The sequence below is a fragment of the Monodon monoceros genome, unplaced genomic scaffold (genome assembly GCF_005190385.1).
Source record: "Monodon monoceros isolate NGI ecotype Baffin Bay Population unplaced genomic scaffold, NGI_Narwhal_1 Super_Scaffold_4, whole genome shotgun sequence".
NCBI classification, from domain to species: Eukaryota; Metazoa; Chordata; class Mammalia; order Artiodactyla; family Monodontidae; genus Monodon; species Monodon monoceros.
The window spans coordinates 14,823,708-14,835,883 of record NW_021703781.1 but is presented as its reverse complement, the minus strand read 5'-3'; the positions used below and the strand labels follow the sequence as shown (position 1 = coordinate 14,835,883).

General features: G+C 34.4%; 1 protein-coding gene across 7 annotated transcripts in view; it reads left to right on the top strand.

Moving 5' to 3' along the window:
* JMJD1C (jumonji domain containing 1C) overlaps window positions 1–12,176 on the top strand; it is a 306,158-nt gene that overhangs the window by 249,240 nt on the left and 44,742 nt on the right. For 6 of the 7 annotated variants that reach the window (XR_003796943.1, XM_029244595.1, XM_029244590.1 and 3 more), the window contains one exon: window positions 10,897–11,002. Coding sequence is in view for 6 of the 7 variants with exons in the window: in XM_029244590.1 (XP_029100423.1) it covers window positions 10,897–11,002 (106 nt within the window). In the remaining variant the exon portion in view is untranslated. Of the gene's footprint in view, window positions 1–10,057; window positions 10,262–10,896; window positions 11,003–12,176 lie in introns of those variants that run through there. The other variant, XM_029244594.1, reaches the window with a different exon arrangement.

The window sequence follows — 12,176 nt, the reverse complement described above, 5'->3', positions numbered from 1 at the left end:
GAGAAGGGAGAGACAGGCTAGAGTATTGTGGTCCCTGTGGATATCATTGAGAAGGTGGAACCCATATATTCTACTGCCGACTGTGTTAACTCAAACCTTGTCTTTCTTCCTAATCATTCTGTATCCTGGCTAATGGTGTAACTGTATCTACCCCGTTTTGTTACTCAGATCAACAGCCGGGAGTGTTTTAGGTTCCTCTCTTGCCCTTGTTGACCTCCAAAAATAGCTTAACATTGCATATGTCCGTCCCCTCCTCCTCATCTCTGTTGTAAGGCTTCCATCCTCGTTTGGCTAGACTATTAGAGAGCTCTCCAAGTAGGGTCTCTCTGCTCACCCAGTCCTTTGTCCTCATTCAATCTATGTCATTGTACTTAGAGTTCTCCACACAGGCCATACTGTTTCATATATCTACGTCTATCTGTGTCTGCACGTGTATTTCACCCTGTCTTAAAAGCCCTTCTTTTCTGCTCTACCATAGCCTGGTAGGTGCCGTTGCATTTTTGAAGTTTCAACTCAAGAATCTAGGTACCCATCCATGCTTTCCTCTAGTCCTAACTCAGATATCCTTTTCTGTGATACCTTTCCTGATATACCTAACTAGATTATCTTTCCCCACCTTCTTTTTCTCACCGCTGTATTATATGTAAAACTCTGTATAATATGTATTGCAGTGATTTGTGTATTAGTCCCTGTTCCTACAGGCTACAAGATCCTCAAGGGCAGAAACTCTTATATGTGTTTCCAGTCTCCTAGCATAGTAATTTTATACTTGGTATTCAGAAATCTTGTTGAATGAAATATATTTCTAATATGTTTAACTCAAAGGAGGAGCTCTTAGCCCCACACTTTAGAGACTGTTTCAAACATAATTCCAACAAATTATCTAATCTGGTTTCCTCTACCATAGCAAATGAAAGGTCAAAATCAGAATTTTAAAAAGTATGATGATGGTAGATTGGGAGCTTGATAGCACAAGAGGTTACAAAAGAAACTAAAACGTAGTTACAACTCAAATTTTGTCTTTCTGGGACAGTTTGGTGTAGAGGCAATAATCCTTTATATCAATCTAATTATGACTATATCATAACATAGTAATCAATAATGATATCTGTGAGTATTGACAAAAAGCTACAATTGTGTTTAATATGTTATTTAATGAAAGAACTCTAGAAATATTTTCAGAATTAGTAGGATTTTGATAAATTTTCTTATTTCTGTAAGTTATTTTAAAAACTTGCTCTCTTTTGGATATAAACTGTAATAAGCATTTGGCATGTCTCAGTATATGTTCTCTTTTTTCTAATTAGATTTTCTAAGTAAGTTAAACTTACCCTTTTAGGAATAGCAAAGCAGTGATTGGAAATCTTGGTAAAGTACATTATGCATACTATCTTCCTTAACAGCCCTAGGTAATTAAGATGTTCTTGTATTTTGATACTTTTGAGTTGTAGTTTTAACTCCCTCCTTTTCTCTGAATAACTTAACACATTTGTCATGTATTTGCATTTGCTCTAGACTCAATGAGAGGAACAGATACTTTACTTGGGGTCATATGATAAAAGACTAAGTCACTTGGAAGATCCAAGTCTGTCAAGTTACAGGATTTGTTGATTATTTCAACTTGGACTAGATTGTATTCATTCTTTCTGAGAAAAGAGAAGTATGGTGTAATAGTTCTCAAGTTTATAGGTGTATCATTTCCATAGCAGTATATTGGAAATAGTGAAAATAGTGAAAATCAGCCCCAGAACGTGTATGGCATGGTGTTAATTTTGAAATTATATCCCTTGCATTTTATATTTTAAAAATAAATGTTCACTCTGTATGATCAGAATAGTCGTTGACTAGGGATTACTTTTAGTAGATTACTTTCCAGAAAGTATTACGCAAGCATATAATTTTATTTCCTTCTTAGGTTGAGCTCCTTCTCTCCCTCTTCACAAGGTAGGGTGAGACTGCCATAGGTGGAGGGCTCATCAAGAGCAAGGAAGTTGCTTTTTTGTTGTTTTATTTTCTTAAACTTCGGCTGTTCTGAAAGAATATTTTCAGTTGCTCCTTTGGAAAATATTAACAGTTCCCCAGGCCTTCCTGAGTTTGTTCAGTTTGTAAGTTTGAGGAAACTGCAGTTAGTAAATTGTGGTTGGCAGATGCTGTAAGCAGGTGACTCAATAGGTTGAACTCATGATGACTCAACTGTGTAAAAACCATGCTTTTAAATAGCTTGAAAGAAAAATTGCCTTCCAGACTTTTGAACTGCCATGAAAAGTTCAAAACTATTATTAAAGATACCACGAAGAATATTAACATGTGGCTTTAGAAGGAAACACATTTCCCTTCAAGTGGTTTTAAAAGTTTTACTTAATTGTTGTTCTGATTTTTGCTCTGTGGTAATTCTGACAGGCAAGGACACTTAGCGAGTTGTAGTTTAAAATGCAGAAATATTACAAGTCTGCATAAAGTGTATTCAGGAGAATATTTTTAAAAGGTCAATTTCATTCAGTTGGGAGATTAGCCAAATGGTTAGAGAAACCCAAATGGTTGTTGTTTTTAATTAATATAGTAAAAGTAATCTAGTTAGCTTTTTCTTTAACCTTGGTATAACTGAACAAATGAAAATAATGCAACATAAGTAGTCGCTTTCTTATGAATTGATGTTTATATTAATATAGTATATCCCATTCCAAAATCCCATCTGAGATCTGATAAGTTACTTATATCTGATAAATTATAGAGTTTTTGTTGTTTATGATATCCATTCCAAATTTTGGAATACTATATTCCTGTGAACTGACTTTATCTTAGCAAACATCATTTTCCATATTTAACAATAAAATAATTTGGTTAATTGGGTTTCCTTTCACTTTCTGTGGTCATGTCACTAATATCATAAGTAAAATATTGAAAACCCAGTAGAGACTATTCAGATTTTTAATTCTGCCAGTGCATGGGTTGGAAAAAGGTTTTGTGGGAAGGGCTTTGACATTATGCAGACACTTGCTAATTTACCTTCCAGCCATGTGATTTGGGGTCAAATTACTTTATCTTTGAATGTTTCTTCATCTATAATATGGAGAGAATAATATCAGACTAGCAAAGGGTTTGTTAGGATTAGATGAGGTTAACATTTGTGAAGTGTTAACCTCTTCTGTCAATTAAAGTTTAAGTTTTTTTATTGTTTACACTGTCAAGTAAATATGCTTATTAAATGGATACTTTTTAAAGGCTGAAAATAGATTCGTTTCATTAATCATATGCAGTCAATTTAGGATATATTTAAGCTGTGTTGAAACGGGAGGATACCACTCATCTGAATTAACCAAAATCAACCAGGAATTATGAAATTATATATACGCAGGACTTACTTATCTATTGCTTTTAATTATGTACAAAATTGTAATATGTTTGTCTTTAAAAATTACATATGTGGAGAAGTTTTAAAATTAATCTTTTTTGTTTCTATGTCATTAGCTTCTTTCTGTGTCACTAAGTTTGTGCTTACATAATCATTTTACTGATGTTGTAGTCTCTTGTGTGAGTATATGATCAACTAAAAAACTTTTCTATTTTAAAACAGAGAGACCTTTCTTGTATATGCATTAATTTGTTTTGTTATTCATTTATTTGTTCAGATTACTCAAAAGTTCAGTGTTGGGTAGAAGAGTATGTATTTTAAGATATTAAAACTATGAAAAACCTAATGTACAATGAGAAAGATTTTGAGAAAAATAGCTTTGGAGTAGATTGTTCAAAGCTTATGCAAAATTTTAATGAGAGTCCTACCACAAACAGTAATAATCCTATAAAAATAGTAGACTTTAAAAAGACATTTCTAATAAAGTTAGGCAAATATAGTACTTTATCTTTAAGAGAAAGTGGGACATTTGCTTGATATTAAGAATATGTAAGGAAGGATTGAGATTGCTGGATTATGGAGTCAAAAGCAAAATAAAAGAAAATTGGGGCAGTCTAATCAATATGAACTTCTAAGTCAGCATGCAGTTACATTAAACAAAGAATAAAGTGGAATGGATGGCTATCATGTCTAGTGCTTTGTTCAGCTTTTTTTTTTTTTTTTTTTTGCGGTACGCGGGCCTCTCACTGCTGTGGCCTCTCCCGTTGCGGAGCACAGGCTCCAGACGCGCAGGCTCAGCAGCCGTGGCTCATGGGCCCAGCCGCTCCGCGGCATGTGGGATCTTCCCGGACCGGGGCACGAACTCGTGTCCCCTGCATCGGCAGGCGGACTCTCAACCACTGCGCCACCAGGGGAAGCCCTCAGCTTTATTTTTATACTTAGTATTCAGCTGCTAATACTAGGTAGTGCAAAAATAAATAAATAAATGGTATATGAACCAACAGTACTACTGTGTTACACTGATACCATTCACCTATTTTCTACAAGTTCTTGTGAGCTAAAATGAGTTGCAGAAACATTCATTGTTTAAAAGAATAGGATGTATAGTCAAACTGCCTTTCAGAAAAGGTTTTTTCCTCTCCCATGAATGGTGTCATAGATTTTTTAACTTTTCCAATCTGATTAACAGAAAAACTGGAATACATTTAAATTTGGTGGTTCTTGAAGAATGGTGAGACAGAGCTTTTTTTTTCCTCCAGAGTTTTAGTTTAGTGTGGATAAGTATAAAAGTGTCCAGTACTCTTGACTCTAAAATATTGATGTTTGGTTTATATACAGGGAATCAGATTCTAAATAAATTATAATAATTTAAAATTCTATCTAAAACTTAAAATTTTAGCAATAATGAGAAATCTGGAAATTTTTAGGTTTTATCATATGTGTTGTGAAGAATCAAGTCACCAAAATTGACAGTACAAGATTTAGAATTATGTTAGAAACATTTAGAGACAACATAGCATTAATCTTATGTAATAGAGAATATCAGGTAAAATATCTGAACTATATTGATCATTTCTCCCAGTAATATTTGGAGACAATTTTGTGGCAGGATGTGGTTGTGCGTTTTCTTCCTCTTCAACCCTAATTGGTTTCTTTTTCAGAGTGTCACAAGGTCAGCCCTAGGAGGAAGTAGAGAAGCAAAGAAATTTACTCTGTATTTGTCTCCCTGTTTGGATCCTCCCCTCCCCTGGTTTTTGTTTGTTTGCTTTTTAAATGAATATCTGTTTTCCTTAGGAGATAGTATAAATGAGATTATGTTAAATTACCTTATCATGGAGAAAACACTCAGCTTTCAGTCTTAACTTCAGATATAAGAACTGTAGGATTAATGTTGGAACATTGTCTTTAGAAAATTTCCTCTTTTTTAATGCATGTTCCTATTTTTACCCTACTGTGGAGTCCAGAGAAGTGGATAGTACCAACCTCTGTATATGAGTATAATTCTCATTGACCCAAAGGAGTTAATCTTATCTTTCAAAGTGGGTAATTTTTCTACACTAAAATCAAGTCATTATTATATTTGGAGAGCTAAACATGGTACAGGAATGTATCAGAGAAATTGATGAAAAGCCTTAAAAAATGAAAGCCTGTGAAAGCCTTAAAAAGTGATTTATCTTAAAATATTTTTTCTCTAATAATGAAAAGGATTTGGTAATTGGTGTATTTTCCTATGCTTGTGAATATGCAGCCATTTATGGAAATAAAGTTTGCAGTCAATTTGCCAATGAATTGCATTGCATTGATTAGAAGTTTTTGATTTTGCTTTGTAATAGTATTTTATTTGTTCTTTCAAATCATGGGTAGGCAGTGACCACAGGCCAAATCAAACCAGCCTCCCATTTTTTATAAGGCCTTTTACATTTTTAAACAGTTGAAAAAAACTCAAAAGAAGAGTAATGTCATGACACCTGAACAATCTGTGAAATTCAGATTTCAGATAATGCCGATAAACAAACTTTATTGGAACACAGCCATGCCCATTCATTTATATATTGTTTATGGTATTGTTTGGCTGCTTTTGGCAACTACAGTAGCAGAGTTGAGCCGTTGTGAGAGATGTTAATGACCTGCAAAGCCTAATGTTTTTACTCTTCGGCCTTTTAGAGGAAAAGTTTGCCAACTCTTGCTTTAAATCTTGAAAATATATGGAAACCCTCAGTGGTAGTTGCATTTAATTAAACTGCAGATGGTTTAGACAACTGTGCTTTTTGAAGACCTCTGTGGTAACTCTCAGACTTAATAAGTTTCCTATCTTAGTAAAGCCTTATTAACAAAGTGGGTTCTTTAATAAGTTATACAAGAATTGGCATAATAGCAATTGGCGTCACTCTTGACCTATATGGACCTAGCATTCATGTTTTTCACTGTTGGCTAGCAACCCCAGGGATTTAAAGGACAGGCAGTCGTTTGTAGTTTTGCTGAAGCATGAATTTAAATTATGACTGTGCCAGAGTGGTGTGGCAAAGCATGTTCAGTCACCCAACCTGACATTTCAAGATACAGATAGTTTCTTTTATGATAGCTCTTATAAAAATAAAGTCAACTGTGATTTTTATAGGGGAATTTATGTAATACAATTGTATTTAAATGGTCACCACAGATGTCAAGGGCTTTATTGCAGGAGGAAGAAAATTCTAAGACATACTCAGTATCAGTTTGAAAGCAGGCATTAGGTCATTCTCCATCAGATATTGTCCAAAGGGAGAGAAACTGCTCCAGTTTTATATTTCTTGTATCCTAAAAGTCATCAGTTAAGACTTTAGAGCAAATCCCTTAAAATTATTAAGCCAGTCAACTCAGTCATCTTGATAGAAACTAACAACTAGTATATTATTACGTATTTCATGCCTCTGCTGGCTCTTCAGTCAGTATTTAAATCCGGAGGATGTGTAACAAAGAAAATATGTGTTGAAATAGTAAGGAGCACTTGATTATGGTAAGGCAGATTGTTCTTTATTATCTTAGAAAATGTGTTACATATACTTTGAGCACTGTAATAATATTGCTATTTATTAAACCTAGTCAGGAATATCTGAATACTTTAGTACTAAGATCTTATTTTTTATGTTATTGTACTTGTTACTGTTTCCCTTTGAACTGGGATGAAGTAGAGAATTGCTTGAAAATTAGGTTAGTACAGTAATCTTACTGTCACAGTACAGATTCCAACCTGATTTTAACTTTTATATTGCTATTTTGAGGAATGCTGCTTTTTGATTTCATCATATTCTTCTGTACATACGAGAAAAAGTCTGTATTTGATCATCTCCGATGATCAGTTTTTAATTCAGGGTGGTGTTTAACCTAGAAACACAGCATTTGGGAATTTGTAGGTCATGACTAAGTCATGTTGCCAAAGTTATTTGTCTTCTCTTCTATGCTTTCTGATTATAAGATTGCATGAGTTTAACATCCTCTTTTCTGTTTGATGAGGGTTAGACTATTTTGATATGCGAAATTTCACATAGCCAATGTGAGGTTGTAGAACGATAACTTCTACCTAATGTTAATGTCTTTTGACCCATTCTGACTTAAGATAATGTTACCTTTTACCTCTTCCATATAACGTAAAGAAATGTGTCAAATTTTGAAAGGCAGTGACAGTAAATAGTCTATTATTTATGCCTCTTCATTGTGCTTCAAGAGAAGCAGAGAATAGATGAAAAGAGACTGAGCTTTAGAGTCGCAGAACTAGATTCAAATGCTAGGTCTCTCCATCACATCCTGACTTTAACCGTGGACCTCTCTGTGTATAGCATGTAAAAGGGGTATGATAATCTCAGCTTTACAAAAATTGATAGTACAGAAAGCACCCAATGTGGTATCTGTCTTAGTAAACGCACAATCATGTTAGCTAGTTTTCTTTATTATTCTTTACATTAAGGTTCCACTAATGTTCAATTGAAGCTAATCTTTGTCTTTGCAAAAGGAGAAAAAGCACAGCATACAAGTGAACAATAAATATAGTCCAGAACTTCACTTAAGGCATTGTTTAGCACGTTTCCATGTTTTCTATGTTTCTCGTACAACAGATCTTGCTGAACTGATTTTTTTCCCCATTAGTCATTTGCTGGAGGTTATAACTAGCAGTGTAATTAATAAATTGGATGGAGTTTATGGAGAAGAGAAGATTCACAGAGAGTGCTCATTCCTTCACTACATGGGTGATTTCGGGGAGGGGATTAATGAATACATATAATTTTAATTATACAATATGAAATTGGGGGGATTATACTACAGTTAATGAAAAGTACGGTGCAGGTAAATTGTTTTTAATCTCATACAAGCTCAAGGCATAGTTTGTTAGTTGCATTCTGTGAAAGATAGTAAGCATTCGTAACTAGTTTTTAATTAACAGACGCTCTTCTCTGTGAGTCTGCCTTATAGCTTTGTATCTGAATTTTTACACTATCACAACATTATTCAGGTAAATAAATAGGGGAAAAAAACCTCATTTGGCTACCTGCTAACAACTCTTACAGGATTTGATCGTTTCGCCTTTTGTGAGCCTCTTTAAAATGGGAACGATGACCACAACTCAACAGAAATACCTCTAACTTACAAAGCACTATGTGTAGAGGAAGGCTTCAGCAACAATATGATTATCATAATCAGGCATTGTATTGGGGTAATTTTCATGGGTTTTAATTAATTTCGTGTAATGCATGTCATTCAGTACCATGGTTAATTTAGAATTGAATGTGTTAAGACTAGTTTCTGTAAAATTTTAAAAATCATATTATAAAAACGTACTTATTAATATGAAAAGAGATATTATTAACCCTGCTTTATAGATGAGGAAATTGATACATAGAAATTTGAACTTATGTAAGGTTATTTCAGTGAGTAGACTGATATTATCAGCTTTTAATGGTATGCTTTTTTTCCCTAGAAATGAGCGGGTCATTGGTGAGAAGATACTTGTTGTCTAATGATCTTGGAAATGTAGCTCATTATTTTAACCTGTTGAATAAATAAAATAGAAATGTTGAGCAAATTTTACATCTCAGTAGCTTTAGTTATAAAATGTCAACACAGGGAACTGGTTTTATAAATCATACCTGTACTTGTCTACAACGTATTGGCAGTGCTGCTTTTACTCCTCCCCATGCCCACCCCGAATATAAAGGCTTGGGAGCAATACACTATAGTAAATTTGATATAAGTCAGCTTGTGACACCCATGTGATTGTAGATTGTACTTTTCTAGACAAGTACCCATCTTCTTCGAGCCAGTTAAATGTCTAGAATAAGAGTAAGAAGAACAACTGTGAGAAAGGTGGGTGTTGAGACTAGAGAAGACTCAGGTTGTGGAAACATAAAACCAGAATTCAAATGTTTGAAGGACTGTCAGGTACGAAAGTGATTAGGCTTCTGTTTGACTCCAAGGAGTTAAGCTTGGACCTGTGTATGGAAGTTAAAGTGAGAAAGATTTTAAAAGAACTTGGCATCTGTCAGAACTGTCTGGAAATGGTAATGGTTTTCCTTGGGAAATAGAAAGTTTCCTGTGTTTTGTCTGTCATGGACTAGACTGTCACCTGATGTGCATCAAGAGGGTTAGAGTCTGACCATGTATTTTCTGTTACTCAAATAATGAGATTAACTTAGTGTGCATTAAAGTGGAGTGGAGAAAAGGGATTGCTAGGAAGTTTCTTTACGAAAAGGAAGACAAAATGACAGATTTTAACTACTTTTAACTACTTTTTGTATAACACTTTTCCACTCTAGTATTTCCTTCTACTATAAAGCAGCATTTCTTTGTATTTTCCAAGGAGAACATAGTTGATAAGTTTAAAGGCCTTTACTTCTGTTTGTTGGTGTTCACTAAGTATAAACAAAATATCAGAGTGTTTACTGCAATATTATTCCAAGAATACAGAGTAGTTCCTTAAAGCAGTGATAAGATGAGAAGGAAAGTGCTTTACTTGGATAAACTTTAGAAAAGAATGAAGTATGACCTGCTTGGTTTAAGGATTCTTTGTACTCTTCAGCCACTTTCTGGCTTTTCTGTATTGCCAAATTATTTTTATTCACCAGATAAAATCCCCTTCATGTAGCTCCTTTCTGTTCACTGGTTTCCATGATCTGCTAGTCCACTTTTAAAAGGGCCGCCAAATTGACAGTGCTGCTTTGTTGTTCTTCCCAGCTCTACTCTAGGGCTCCTGCCGCTGATCTCAAATGCAGGAGCAGCAGAGGTGCTTTGAGAGAGAACAGAATGTCAGAGAGTCCAGCGGGGGACCAGCAGATTGTGGGAAACCATGTGACTGTGTGATTCACATCTCCAAGGAGAGAGAACCGGTTGTTTCTGTGTCTAGATCCACCCTGTTATGAGGATAATACCATCAATAATGTAATTTAAATTGCCTGGATGCTTTGACACTGGCTTGAAAAAATAAAGCTTTTAGCAGTGAAGTTACTGGTCAGATGAGTTTGAGTAGAACTGAATTTGATGACATTTAAATCAAATCAATTTAAATCAAAAGACAGTGGATAATGACTTGTAGTTTAAAACTAATGTTTTAGGTATTATGGGGAGAGGGTAACTCATCTATGTATATATATATTGTCACTAAAATATTCAACTTGATTTGTTTGCTACCAACCTTAGATGACCTGAAGCTATTTGGTTTGTATATTGCTTCTAACAGTGAAACCCGTTAAAAGGTGATTTGTGTAAGGCTTGCAGTAGGAAAACTTGTATAAGGCTTGCAGTTAGAAAGCAAACAGTTCAAACAAAACAGTTTGAAATGAGTAAATTTCAAATTTTGTCTTAAGGCATTTTTGTCTTATCATGGATTAATTTCTTAGGCTCCGTTGCTCCGTTGTTATGTTACTGCTAATGAACTATAACTTATGAATTTGCGTTTTTGTATACATTTAGATCAAGGAATTTTCTTCAGTCCTTAGAACGTTCAGGAGGGAATGATGGTAACATTAATGTTAGGACAGTGTAACATGGACCTTTCTTTTAATCTATAATTCTAGGACGACATAGACAGCCTAAACCCAGTTCTCAGGGACAACCCGCAACTTCAGGAAGAAGTGAAAGTCTGGGTAAAGGAACAAAAGGTTCAGGAGATTTTTATGCAAGGTAACTGTTTTGAAGTTATGCATTAATATATGTATATTTTTTGGGAACTGGGCAATTTCTCATGTTTGGTTTTGGTTGTTCAGTTATATGCAATACAAATAGAAGACCCAGTCTAATATTTTGAGTTATATACAGGCCAGGGAAAATAATAGCAAAATCAGAAAAATTTCAATAGGAAATTGGTAACTTCACCAGTTATTGAGCTAATTTCACCACTAATTTGAGCTGAATGCCTGAAATGAAATTATAACCACCCAGGTGTTTTGTTAATAGGAAAATTTCCATACTGCAGAATGCTTTAGGTGTGTCCTTCCTGGAGAAGGAAGCATTGTTTGCTGTGGAGGGTTGCCCAAAGCCACAGTTAATTTCCTTTGAAGAATGCTGTTGGTATCTGATAAAAGTGGCCTATTTCAGTTTGCCTTCCTCAGCAATGACCACAATACTAGTCTTAGTTTTGTTTCCTTTTTTTTAGTAAGTTATAGGTTTGTCTTCAAACCAGTGAGATTTTATGATTCTTAGTGATTTCTTTTCCTGTCAGTAAAATCATATATTGAAAATGTAAGCTTCTTGTGAAATTGAACTGAAACCGCAACAATATGACATGGATACATGGAGTATCAATATTTGTTTGAATGTTTCTAAAAGGAATTTTGTTGAATTCCCATGTTTATTTGAACCTCAACTTCCATGCCATTTAATTTAAGCATTAATAGAGATAATCTCAGTTGTGGCTGCCTTTCTTTGTATGGGTTTTTATAGCAGCAGATCATCTACTTATTAAATTCTTCCTAGGCTAGATATTTTTTAAACTTTTAATATGGAGAATTTGAAGCATACAGAGAAATAGGCACATGGAAGTTCACCGGAAATATTCTATCTCCTGGTTCCAACAACTGTAAAATAAAACCTTGGTAGGTTCTGCCCCACCCGTACTCTCATTTATTTCTGTCAATTTTCAGACATTGCTGTGTTCTATTTTTAAACAAAGCCACCATACCATTATTATGCTGAAAAATTAATAGTTCCTTAATACCAAATACTGAATACTCAGGCTCAAGTTTCCATTTGTCTCATAAATGTCTTCATTGATTTTTCACAGGATTGATTTTTATTTTATTTATTTATTTTTAACCTGGGATCCAAAAAATGTCCACAGATTGATTAGTGGATATGA